The 12,466-nt window shown below is 50.5% G+C and overlaps 1 protein-coding gene across 7 annotated transcripts in view; it reads left to right on the forward strand.

Annotated features, from left to right (window-relative positions):
* The window catches only part of SAMD11 (sterile alpha motif domain containing 11), a 229,968-nt gene that overhangs the window by 201,114 nt on the left and 16,388 nt on the right, over positions 1–12,466 (forward strand). For all 7 annotated transcript variants that reach the window (XM_078642338.1, XM_078642340.1, XM_078642339.1 and 4 more), the window contains 3 exons: positions 7,228–7,343; positions 9,986–10,064; positions 11,733–12,439. In XM_078642338.1, coding sequence (XP_078498464.1) covers positions 7,228–7,343; positions 9,986–10,064; positions 11,733–12,439 — 902 coding nt within the window. The remainder of the gene's footprint in view (positions 1–7,227; positions 7,344–9,985; positions 10,065–11,732; positions 12,440–12,466) is intronic.

Below are 12,466 nucleotides of genomic sequence, written 5' to 3' on the forward strand. Positions count from 1 at the left end.
GCTGTGGTTGAGGACATGATTTTGTTCAAATTGGTGCTGGTAGAGGTTGACGAGGCTGGGGGCGAAAACACTCCCCATAGAGGTCCCGGAGATTTGAAGGAACAGTTGATCTTCAAACTTGAAGAAATTTTTCTTCATTGCCAGTTCTGCACAAGATAAGATGAAATTGACAGGAGTGATGCTGTCAAGATCCTCTGCCAGATGGGTGGGCTGATGGGAACTTTTTCTAGCCCAGTGCTATCACTATAGTGTTATTAATGGTTTCATGGTTCTTGACTCAGCATGGCATACCCACAGTAATTTAGACCAGGCCACTTTCTTGTGTTTTGTTAAGCTTTATAAAGTGCCCACCCCTAGAATGACGTCACAGTAGGCCTCAGTGCCCAAGCAGACCTCATAAAGCAAAGGAACATTCTAGAATGTCTTTTGTTGGTGATTGTTAGAGATTGAAGACTGGAGAGAGAGAACTGTTCTCTTTGTCCTACTCTGGAGGTCTCTTGAAAACTCTACCCCAGAATCTGTTGCCATGCGTCTGCCCACAGTGCCACTTGCGGGTTTTTCAGTGTCCGTGCCCAGGAAGGAGCTTGGCTTGATACCCATACATCGGCTGGCAGCGCGGGAGCCCTTTCCAGGGTTGAAATGGAACGCCTCACTCTAGCCTTATAGCGCCTAGCCCTGTAATGGCTTTAAGTATTGATTATGTGAAGGCCATTAGCACTTATTGTTGAAGAAAAGTCAATACTTCAGAGTCTGGCGAAGCATTTGTCTCCTAGTAAAGGACGTATCAGATTTAGCAGCAAAGAGGGCAAATGCCTTTGTGCCTTGGTGGCGGCTGGTGGGGGGGGACAGGCACTGCTGTGCTAAAAATACATTTACCGTAAACCTGTTTGCAGGATCACCTGGGCAGGACAGCTTGAGATAGCCAAGGACGGCGCTTCGCCCCAGAGAGGATAACAGCGCCTAGAAGCATGCTCTCCGGGCTGACCAGGAGCTGAGGTAGGGCGTTAGGACTAGGGGCAATGCCAGGATGGCGGGTCCCAAAAACAGGTGTAGGCTGGATCGAACTGTCTGAAGGCGGCAGCCACTGCAGCTGCTGCGGCTTTTATTGCACCCGGTTCCAGGTGCGATAAAAACCATACCGTTTGTTCAATTTCAGTAGGTCAAGCCTACAGGAATTTAACAAGGAAGAAAAGTGAGGTTTTCACTAGGACATTCGTATTATGGTGCAGTAAGCACCAAAAATCCAGATGTAATTCCCTAAAACTCTGAAAATGTGATAATTTTCACATCCAATAAAATCTGAACACATTGGTGTCGGAGTCAGATTTTATCCATGCTATAGTTTTCGCATCAAAATATTTAACCACTTATAACTAAGTCTGCATTGAGCTGTGTGAAGTCAGTGATCTTGGATTAAGTGGCCTGCATTGAAGTGTATGGGGTCCAGTGTTGGGGAAGGATTGGGACTCCATTAAAGTTTATGCAGCCAGTGACTGGGAATGAGCGAGTCCATTGAAGTACATGTGCCCCAGTGAAGGGGGAAGGATTGAGACTCCATTGAAGTTTATGGAGCCAGTGATGGGAAATGAGTGAGTCTCCATTGAAGTGTATGGGGTCCAGTGTTAAGAGAGGGTTTGAGGTTCCTTTGAAGTTTATGGAGCCAGTGACTGGGAATGACCGAGTCTCCATTGAAGTGTATGTGGTCCAGTGTTGGGGAAAGGATTAAGACTTCCCTCCACAACATTACTCCTAAAACGAAACCTAACCTTAGACTCTGCACTTCCTCCATGGTCAGGTGCTCAACCCCTGTCTTTGCCTAAATCAATTTTCACCCTAGCCCTTAAAATCCCAATCTCAACACTAAAACCACACCCAGAGCTCAAGATCATTCTAACTGTGTCTTAACGGAACCCTTACTAGGTTATGCACTCCAATGTTTTTACCCCAGTGTTTTTACTTCAGTGATTTATCTGGTCCGTTCTTTGGCCCTGAACTGTTCGGGCTCCGCGGGTGTTTGTCCTTCTATTGCCTGATTGTCCTATTTACCCTCCTTCATTTATCCTTAGTCCGAAACCCTCTGAGCAGTGCTTAATTTGTAAGCTAATAAGTACTCAGGCTCTCGTCGGGTGTCCACTGCAGCCTGCACCACACATTACTACCCCTGACAGCTGGCAATGACAGTACAAACACAGCTACTAACCATCACACAAATCTTTTGTGCTAATACCTAAATTAGCCATACAGCTCCACCATTTGGCAGACTGTCATAAGCCCCAGTGCTGCTAATTAGGTGCCGGTGCCGGTGCCGAGCACCGGAAACCACTGGCTCAAATTAAGCACTGCCTCTGAGGCTGCCATCAGGTGGTGTGTAGCACTTTTCAAGCACCCAAAATAAAATAAAATGACACTGTGCCGTGTGTTGCATGCGTGGAATCTGTGCAGCTCTCTCCGTGTGCGGCTGTATGTGCTGGTGACACACGTTGCTCGTGTTGCACATATGTGGATACTACCTGTGTGTGGGTGTGTGGTTGTTGCTGTCTGACGCTTTTAGCTGTGCAGATAATACGTATTAGTTTGCCTGAGGCCGTGTAAGGTAGTACGTGTGTGCGGTTGTATGTTGAGGTGGGTGCTCACATGTTGCATGTGATTGATCATATGCATTATGGTAGTAGGGGTGTAAATGTTGCGTGTGTGGTAAATGTAAATTGTAAATTGATACTTGTATAGCGCTCTACTCACCCGCAAGGGTCTCAAGGCGCTTGTACGAATACCACTGTGGAACCCATCCTGGCTTTCCCTGTGAGGTGTCAACTCCTGGGCACCCCCAAGGTGGAGGCCAGGCATCCTTAGCGTTGTGGGGGCCGTTGTGGAGATTAAGCAAGCTATTGCCCAGAGTTGCAGAGTGGGACTCCATGATTGGAATAGGTACCGAGGCGAGAATTATCAGGTCCGTGGAATTTTTGAGCCCAAGACCCGTCGAGGCGGAGAATTGAACCCTGGTCCCGGGCTAGACCTCTGCATCAGGGTCTGCCGCTCTAACCATTGGGCCACACTTCTCCACAAGTGGTAGTGGTACTCGTAGATGCGGCAGTGAGCAGAGTAGGTGTGCAGATGACGCGGTGTGCGTGACGGTGGTGTAAAGCGCGCAGATGCCGGCTCGTGCCAGTGCACGTGCGCGACGCAGCGCCGAGACGGTTAAAAGGCGCGTGCTCCGCTAAGTAGCTTCCTCCAGACCCCGGGCACGTCGCGCGATCGTCTCCCGTGATTAGGGCTGGTTTCCGCGCCCCGCGCCGCGCGGGCGTTAATGGGCGCCTCTCCATCTCCGGCGGCGGCGGCGCGGGGTGGCGAGCACTTGGCAGCCCGGCACCGAGGCTGGCTAATTGGGAGGCCTCGGGGATGAGGGCGGTGATTACACACTTCACGGTGTAATTACATAAGCATCGCTCGGCTGCGGCCGGCTCCTGCCCAAGGTCAGAGCCGGCCTTACCTGAGATTAATTGGCGCTGCCACTGAAGGGCCCGCCACCGGAGCCCTTATACGATTAGCATTAACATTTCAACAGCGACACATCGATCGGTGGCTCGGGGCCAGGCGCGCGGCGCTGCAATTAGAGAAGAGCTGGGGGAGGGGAGGGCTGAGGCAGAGCGTGGAGGGCGGCGAGGAGGGTGGAGGAGAGAGCAGGGTCGAGGTAGTGGAAGGAGGTCAGGAGGAGAGAAGAGGGCTGAGGCAAGGAAGAGAGAGAGAGACGGACCGAGGCAAGGAAGAGACGGATAGGAGAGGGGGTCGAGACAGAGGAAAGTGGGTAGGAGTAGAAAGAGAGTGGGCTGAGGTAGTGGAAGGAGAGAGGACTGAGGCAGAGAAATAAGGGAGGAGAGAGAAGGGCCGAGGCAGGCGAGAGAGAGAGAAAGACGGGCTACGCTACTGAGGCAGGCTAGGAAGAGAGAGAGAAGGACTGAGGCAGAGAAGAGAGAGAGGGCTGAGGCAGAGCGTGGAGGGCGGCGAGGAGTGTGGAGGAGAGAGCAGGGTCGAGGCAGTGGAAGGAGGTCAGGAGGAGAGAAGAGGGCTGAGGCAGGCGAGAGAGAGAGAGAGGCGGACAGAGGCAAGGAAGAGACAGATAGGAAAGGGGGCCGAGACAGAGGAAAGTGGGTAGGAGTAGAAAGAGAGGGGGCTGAGGTAGTGGAAGCAGAGAGGACTGAGGCAGAGAAAGAAGGGAGGAGAGAGAAGGGCTGAGGCAGGTGAGAGAGAGCGAGAAAAGGGCTGAGGCTGGGAAGCGAGAGAGAATGGCTAAGGCAGGAAAGCGAGAAAGAAGGGTTGAAACAGGCAAACAAACCAGCACAACGGTAGCAGTGATCACAAAATACCCGCAATATCTCTAAATGAAGATGGTCAGTCTTGGAATACGGTCAGTTCCGGGCTGATGGTGCAACAGAGGACACTCCTGCAACCATAAAGTGTCTAAAAGGGGAATTGAGAAAGCAATCCCCTATATAAAACATCACACGTGTCTGGAGCACGCAGCAATGTTGAACAGACAGTATATCACATCATATGTGGTAAAAAAAAAATGTGTTCACCAAACTAAAATGTACAGTATACCACGGAAATGAATGTACGAATCCCATATATGAAAATACAGCCAAATGTGCAATTTAGAAGGAGGGATGGGGAGGGGTAGGCTGAAAGAAGAGGATACGTGAGAGGAGAACGGTGGAGGGTGACAGTTAGAGGGGTGCACTAAGCTGAGGTGAGGAGTTGGGGGCTGGAGTGAAGGAGCAGAGATGCAGATGCAGGAGTGGGGGAGAGCAGAGGGAGGGAGAATGAGGATGGGTGGGAGATGCTGATGAAGGTCGAGAGATGCGCAGAATCCCCAAGAGAAGAGAGCGCGAGTGACAGACCGGAGCAAGGCTGTGAGATGACGGAGAGGGTGGGGCACTCGGTGAAGGGAGGAGAGCAGAGGCCCGAGGAGGAGGTGCAAGAAGGAAAGAGGAGAGTGGGACTGGGGGAAAGGAGCAGAGAGAAGACCAAAGGAAGAGACTGATCCGAGAGTGCGAGTGAGGACAGCGAGGGGCCTAGGAGTGGAATGGGAGAGAGTGGGGACTGTCAAGGGGGGGAGAGAAAGAAAATGTGCTTGGAGGTGAGCACTGGAGAAACCCATTTGTATAAAGGTGGAGAGAGGGGGTGAGGCTGGATGGGAGTGGGGCCAGAGAAGGAGAGAGAGGGGTAGACTTTAAGGGAGGGCACCAATAAAATGAAAGGGCATGGGGAGGGCGACGGGGGTGATGGGTCAAGAGCAAAAGAGAGGGGTGCGGGCAGTAGATGAGGAGGGCGAGTGAGGAACACGTGCTATTGAACCCGAAAGAGGAATACATAATACGAGGTTAGAAAGAGAGGGGGTCATGAGTGAGGAAGAAAGTGATGGGGGCGAGAAATAGACACGAGGATGTCGAGCGAGCGAAGGCAATAGTGCGTGGGGGTCACAGAGAGAGAAAAAAGATTGATCAGAGAGAGGGAGAACTGAATATAATGAAGAATAAAACCACTTCGCTATCACAGGAGACATGAAACAAGACGGAAGACGTGCAGCGTGAGCTGTTGGGCAGTGTGAGCCCCGCCCCCTCTCCCAAGCAGCTTCTTGAGAGGAGGTGGGGTAAACGCCGAAGCCATGCGCTCCGAGGGCAGCCCCCTGGCTCTTGGCGCTGGACAGCTTCAGCTCAGCCTCAGAGGAGCGGCAGGGTTGAGAGAGGTCTCGGGAAGGGTTCTTTGGCGTGGAAATGAGAAGGGGAGGGGGATTTCCGAGTTCACAGACGATCCCTTCAAAAAACAAACAGCCTCAAGAGTGATTTTTGTCTTCAAATGGACCAGAATACATCAGACATACCTAGGGCACAAGTCCTAAAAAATAAAAAAGAAGTGGGGGACGCTGACGTCACGAAAGGTGGCTTGCACCATCAGACCCATTGCCTCCCCTCGCTCACCCCTTGGATGCGATTGCATCAGAGAAGCCAGCGCGTGAGCAGCGTTCTGAATGAGCTCCGATCTCGCCCCAGAGAGGCCAAAGAGTGAACGTGTGGGCTCCCTTTGCTCCAGTTATCGAGCTCCCGGTAAAATAAGTGGGGGGAGGGGCGCCGTCCACCCGCGTGGTACCCCGACTTGAGCCCCGCCCACATACCCCTCGGCCCCAAGAACCGTTCAAACGTTAAAGAGACACGAGGGGGGAGGATGGGGTGTTGGGGGGAGCGGTTAATGATGAAGTCTTACCCGTGTGCAGGGATTCTGCGATTCACCATCATCAAGCCCTAAATGTGACTTTCAGACCCTGAGTGTGCATCCGTGGGACTCCATAGACGTGGGCACAGAATCGGAGTGTATCACTGTGTGATCTTGAGATGTGGGAGTGACACCCGCAGTGTGGAGCAGTGAAAGCCCTGAAATGTGGGGGTTAGACTCTGAGGGAGCTACTTTGGGAGGCCGAAAACCCTAACGCTGGCCTTAGCCAAAACAATTGTGGACTTTAACCATTTACATAGTATATACTTACACTGGTTTTCGGTGAGGCATTTTCATCCATTGGTCTGTTATTATGCCATTCATGTTTTTCTTCCTCCCACTACCGCAAGAAGCATGGGGCAGTGGGTCAGCCCAAGTCCGCCATTGGCTGACTTTACTGTGAGGGATGGCATTCTACCCATTTACAAGGGGCAGATCCGCACACAAACTAGTTCCATGCATTGCCAGGGCCTATGGCAATGCATGTTTTTTGAAACCAGAAAAGGTATTTTTACTTTTAGCCTATTTTTTCATTTCTTTTTTTTTTTTTATAAGGGCGAGGGAGCAGCAACACCCCAGCAATAAAGTATTACAAAAAATGACGAACCAAAACAAGCATTAACAACGCTGAAAGTCTGGCCTGTATACTTTACCACTGATTGTTTATTTTATATAGCACATGATACTGTAGTTTGCCATTTCTGGGCATTGCAAATAATAGGTGTTACTAACGTATATAACGCTACTGAATTTGTCGTATCAGAATGCTGACAGAGAGGCCCTAACTCATATTTCAACCTCTCTATGAGTCCCACACACGTCAGCAGTGAGTGCCTACGTCACTGAGGGCGTAGATCTCTGAGCCAGGTAGCTTGCACCAAATGGCCTGCTTTGTTATTGTTTTCATGTATATATATATATATATATTTCTTTGCACAACTATTTCTTTTATTTCTCTAGGGAGATGTCACACCCACCGCCGCTGTTATCACCACAAAATGCCCCCCACATTGCGCTGGGACCACACCTGCGACCTCCTTTCCTGGGGGTGCCCTCCTCCCTGTGCCAGACACCAGGTGAGCCTTTGAGTATCCAAGTAACCCTTATCCAATCAATGTGCCGCATCCTAAACCTGTTAAATCAGTCTTTTATTTGTAATAACTTGTAGCGTTTTCTTTGAAGAGATATTACGCTTTACCTGGGTAACTTTGCTGTGCATGGGTGGGTCAAGGAGCGAGACAGACGCACAAACCTGGAGACTGAGCACTGTGGGGAAGGGGTTATAAGTGGAGGTATTTATGGTATTGTGCTTGTACTTATACAACACATTTGTGGCTGGGTAGCACGGCCCTCCAGTGCTACGGATTCAGCAGTGTGGCGATCATGTGGGTAGTGTTTGATGTGCACTTATCACACTTATCATGTTTTGTCAAAAAGATTTGAAAAATTGGATTTTTAAGCTTTAGATGGGAACATATGGATGGAGAGAAGGTGTGTAAGTAAAAGTAAAGTCCACATTTGTAAAGCGCACAATCACCCGTAAGGGTCTCTAGGCGCTGGGGGGCCGTCGGGAAGATTAAGCGAGCTATTGCCCAGAGTCACATGGTGCTGGGCTAACCTGCCGCCGGAGCCGGGGATCGAACCGTGGTCCCCAGATTCCAGCGTCAGTCGCCCTAGTGCAGTGTGGGCTACGTGAGAAGCGTTTTGGTGGTGAGCTTTCATAGAAGAGATGTTTCTTACCTTGTTGCTGTAGGTGGGTCTATGCAAGGGTGTAGGAGAAATGCTTGTGGCGTGCCAAGAGGTGAACAAATGCTTCCATTGGGCAGTCTGCTGTTATCTGCAGGATATGCTGTGGAGCCACACAGAAGCAACCCTCTTGAATGGCTTCAGCCATGGTGTACGCTCTGAGGTATATGTGTCGAAGCCTACAGCTATGAGCAGAGAGCGGCAGAAGTGGTCAGGTGTGTTTGGAGAACATACTCTTCTAGATGAAGTGTTGGGTATGGACCTCTGTGTCAGGAAGCCATGCCCAGCTCTGCATTCAAAGTGGTAGAATTGGACAGCTGTGCCACAGGAGTTTTCCAGCTTTGACTGCAATGCAGTAAAGGTGGACAGATGTGTGCCAGGGGTTCTCCACGTCTCATGCAACATGATAGAGGGTGTCCTAGAGGTCTCCACCTCTGAGTGCAGCTGAGTAAAAGGTCTCAGTGTGTCCTAGAGGTTCTCCAGCTGGGTGCAGTTCAGTAAAGCTCGACAGGCGTGTCCCAGGAGGTCTCTAGCTCTAAGTGCAAGAAAGTAAAAGATGTCCTGGGGTTCTCCATGTGTGTGTACAAGATAGTAAAAGCGGCCAGGTCTGCCCCGGGAGTTCTTCACCTCTGAGTGCATCTGAGTAAAAGGGGACAGGTGTGTGCCAAGGCTTCTCTAGTTCTGACTGCAATGTAGTAAAAGCGGACAGGTCTGCCCCAGAGGTTCTTCAGCTCTGGGTGCAACATGGTAAAGGTGGAGAGGCGTCCCAGGGGTTCTGCACCTCCGAGTTCAACATAATAAAGATGGACAGATGTGACCCAGGGGTTCTCCACCATCTCTAAGCAACAAAGTAAAACCGGACAGGTGTTTCCCAAGGGTTATACAGCTCTGAGTGAGGCTTAGTAATTGTGGATAGATGCGTCCCAAGGGTTCTACAGCTCAGAGTGCAGGTTAGTCAGTGTGGACAGGGGCGTCCCAGGGGTTCTACAGCTCTGAGTGAGGTTTAGTAAAGGTGGCGAGGTGGGTCCCAGGGGTTCTACAACTCAGAGTGCAGGTTAGTAATTGTGGAGAGATGCGTCCCAAGGGTTCTACAGCTCAGAGTGCTGTTTCTCAGCGTGGACAGGGGCGTCCCAGGGGTTCTACAGCTCTGAGTGCAGCTTAGTCAGTGTGGGCAGGTGCGTCCCAGGGGTTCTACAGCTGAATTCAGCTCAGTCAAGGTGGATTGGAAAGTCCCATGGGTTCTACAGCTCTGAGTGCGGCTCAGTGAAGGTGGACAGGCACGTCCCAAGGGTTCTACAGCTCTGAGTGCAGCTCAGTCAAGGTGGACAGGCACGTCCCAAGGGTTCTACAGCTCTGAGTGAGGCTTAGTAAAGGTGGTAAGGTAGGTCTCGGGTTTTACAACTCTGAGTGCTGTGTGTCAGTGTGGACATGCGTGTCCTAGGGCTTCTACAGCTGAACATAGCTCAGTCAAGGTGAAAAAGCGCGTCCTAGGGATTCTACAACTCTTGAGTGCAGCTCAGTCAAGGTGGACAGGTGTGACCCAATGGTTCTGCAGGTCTGATTAGGGTGCAGTAAAGCTGGACAGGTGTCTCACAGGTGTTCTCCAGCTCTGTTGCCAAAGTGGTAAAGTATGGCAGATGTCTGTGTGGGTTTTTGCAATAAATGCAAAGTGGTAGGAATAGGAACGTGTGTCTGGGGCGTTACAGCTCGGAGTGCTATGTTTGGACTGGTGTTGCTGGGGAATCTTCAGCTCTGAGTGCTTACAGGTGTCTCTCTGAGTACTAAGCGGTAGAGATTGAGTATTGGTATTGGTAAGTCTCCACCTCCGATTGGGTAGACATTGACAGTGCGCCTGGGGCCTCCAGTAGGGAGTTCTGTTGATCTCCACGTCTGTGAAGTTAGTATTACTTGCAGTAAGGTGTACTACGACAGTACCTGGCAATAAATAAATGAAATGCGTGTATTTCTGCAGGTTACGGTTTCCTACAACCGGCCCAGGCCGAAATGTTTGCACGACAACAGGAGATGCTCCGGAAACAGAACCTAGCCAGGTGAGGACAGTGCCGACTTCTGTGTTCTCTATTTCATGGCGCTTTCCTCCACTCACCTCTGTGTTATTCCTATTTTTTGCTCATAACCTTCCCTCTTTTCTTCAAATTCCTCTCCTCATTTCTTTCTCATGAAGCCACTTTTCTCCCTTCCTTGTCCCAGTTTATTCTTTCACGAAGCTAGTGTAATTTCTTATTTTTTCTTTCACATCCCCATTACCTTCAGTTTACTACCAGGATAATCTCAACATGCTAAAATATTGTGGGATAGTATAGCGGTCGAATTAAGATTAGTAAATCTATATTCACTTACTACAACTATGTTTTCGTAGTCGATATTTTATCACAATAACAAAACTTTCCCTTCTCTGTCCTCATGACTTTCCCATCTCTTTCTGCCTTCCTTTCTCTACTGCTCTTAATGCTGCTCTCTGCTCTCCGCTCGTTTCGTTCCTTTCACAAATGTGTTAAGGGCCATGTGACAAGTGTCATGGATTTCAGGAGTATGAAATATTTTTGCAGCCCCCTCTGGCTTTCTCTCTGTCACACTGTACACTAGTCATTTGATGGTCTCCCACTGTAGGCTTCTAGAGTGCCTGAATGCAGGAAGGGCCCTGACCATGGATTGACCTCTGGTGCATGTAACCTTGAGTTACACTAGTGCACAAAGGTCACTGTTGTGCAAAGGTTGTAACTCCTTCAGGTGGCAAGCTCCTTGGGGTAAGGGTTCTGCCTCCATATGCCTCATGTAAAACCTGTGCCACCATTTCAGGGTCTGTTACACTCTTCTTTTTAAAAGGACAATACAAAGACACGAGCTGTGGTTCAAGGCACGTGCTGCCTACTTTGTGCAGCGTGCATAGGAGCCGTCTTGCAATGGATAGAGGTTGCCCATCAACTAAAAGCACACTTGTATCTATGCCCCTTTGTTCATAGTTGTCGGGGTTGCTGTTAGGGCAGCTACTCTGCAAGAGGGGTTACAAAAGTGGTGGCAGCCCACCAGTGGTACAAGTTAGGATTGAGTATTGCTAAACTTCGTAATTCTGAGACCTTGTTAGATGTGAGATTATCCAAGACCTTTTGATGTCATCACAATTATATGCATTGTACACAGGCTTAGAACCAGCTCTCTTACTCCATTGGTCTGTTGTGGAGCCATCCACATTTTTCTTACTCCCACCCAGCATATAACATGGGCTAAATGCCCACTTCAGCTGTTGGCTAGCTTCACTGTGAGTGACGGCATCCTACCCTTTCCCATCAAGCACATCTATAGACAAAGTAGGTTCCTTAAGTACGATGCCCCACTGCTTTCCCAATGATAAAGTTTTGCAAACACCATGAAAAACAAGCATTGACTTAGCTGGCGGCCAACGCCGGACCTTTTGGCTTTACCAATGCTTATGTATGGATCACTTATGTTTCTATATTCATTGACCAGTCACGTAAAGCTTCCAATCCTCCGGCAGATACACCCTCTGGGAAGATTTGGTTCTAGAGGATCTTGGGAATAGGCAAGCATAAGAAAGGGACTTGTCACCGCTAATGTGTGAGGGTTTCGGGTCGTTGTTGGGCATATATTTGTGACAGTGGTTCTGAATCTGGCGGCTGCTGCTCCTTCTCTCAATGTACTCCCTGGAAGGGTTGTCACTCTCTCTTTCTCTTCTGTAGGCTGGAGATGTCTGCTGAGATCATCCGACAGAAAGAGTTGGAGAACCTCCACCGGCAGAGGCTGCTGTCTGCAGAACCCATGGCCCTGCACTCTGCACTACCCCCCGATCACCCGGCACTGCGGAACATGCACGAACTACCCGACGGGCACCCGCTGCGAGAGGAAATCAACCGGCGCAATGCCATGCTGGTACTCCGGCACAACAACACGCCTCTGCTGTCCCTCAATCACCATGGGGTGCCAAGCTCTACACCCCCAAAGGAACCAGGGGGCGGGAGGAGGGCCAGTCGCAAACCGTCCCAACACAGGACTGAGCAGAACCAGAATGAGGCAAAGGAGCTACTGGACCCACGGGGGAGGGACGGGGCCACGGATGGTCACGACGAGGAGATGAAGGACTCTGAGAGTGATGCGGAAGCCAGCGACGAGAAGGCGGAGAGCCTAAAAGCTGAGAGCAGCAGCTCAGGCCATGAACTCAAGGATGGCAAAGAGACAGTGAAAGGGTGTGAGGGCATGAAGGACCTCAGTGACATGAACACCAGCCAGACCATGCCCTGCATCTCCTCCGGCACAGAGTCCCCCAACCACCTGCTCGGCCCCAGCATCCCCAAGAGCGAGACCAAGTACCTGCCTCCTGGCTCCTTGCCGCCACCTCAGCCATTCCCTTTTGGATTTCCCTACTCCGTCAACCCGTACTTCCCCTCGGGTAAGTTCCTGATCTCCTGAAGCACAG

This window comes from Lissotriton helveticus, chromosome 5_1 (assembly GCF_964261635.1).
Source record: "Lissotriton helveticus chromosome 5_1, aLisHel1.1, whole genome shotgun sequence".
NCBI classification, from domain to species: domain Eukaryota; kingdom Metazoa; phylum Chordata; class Amphibia; order Caudata; family Salamandridae; genus Lissotriton; species Lissotriton helveticus.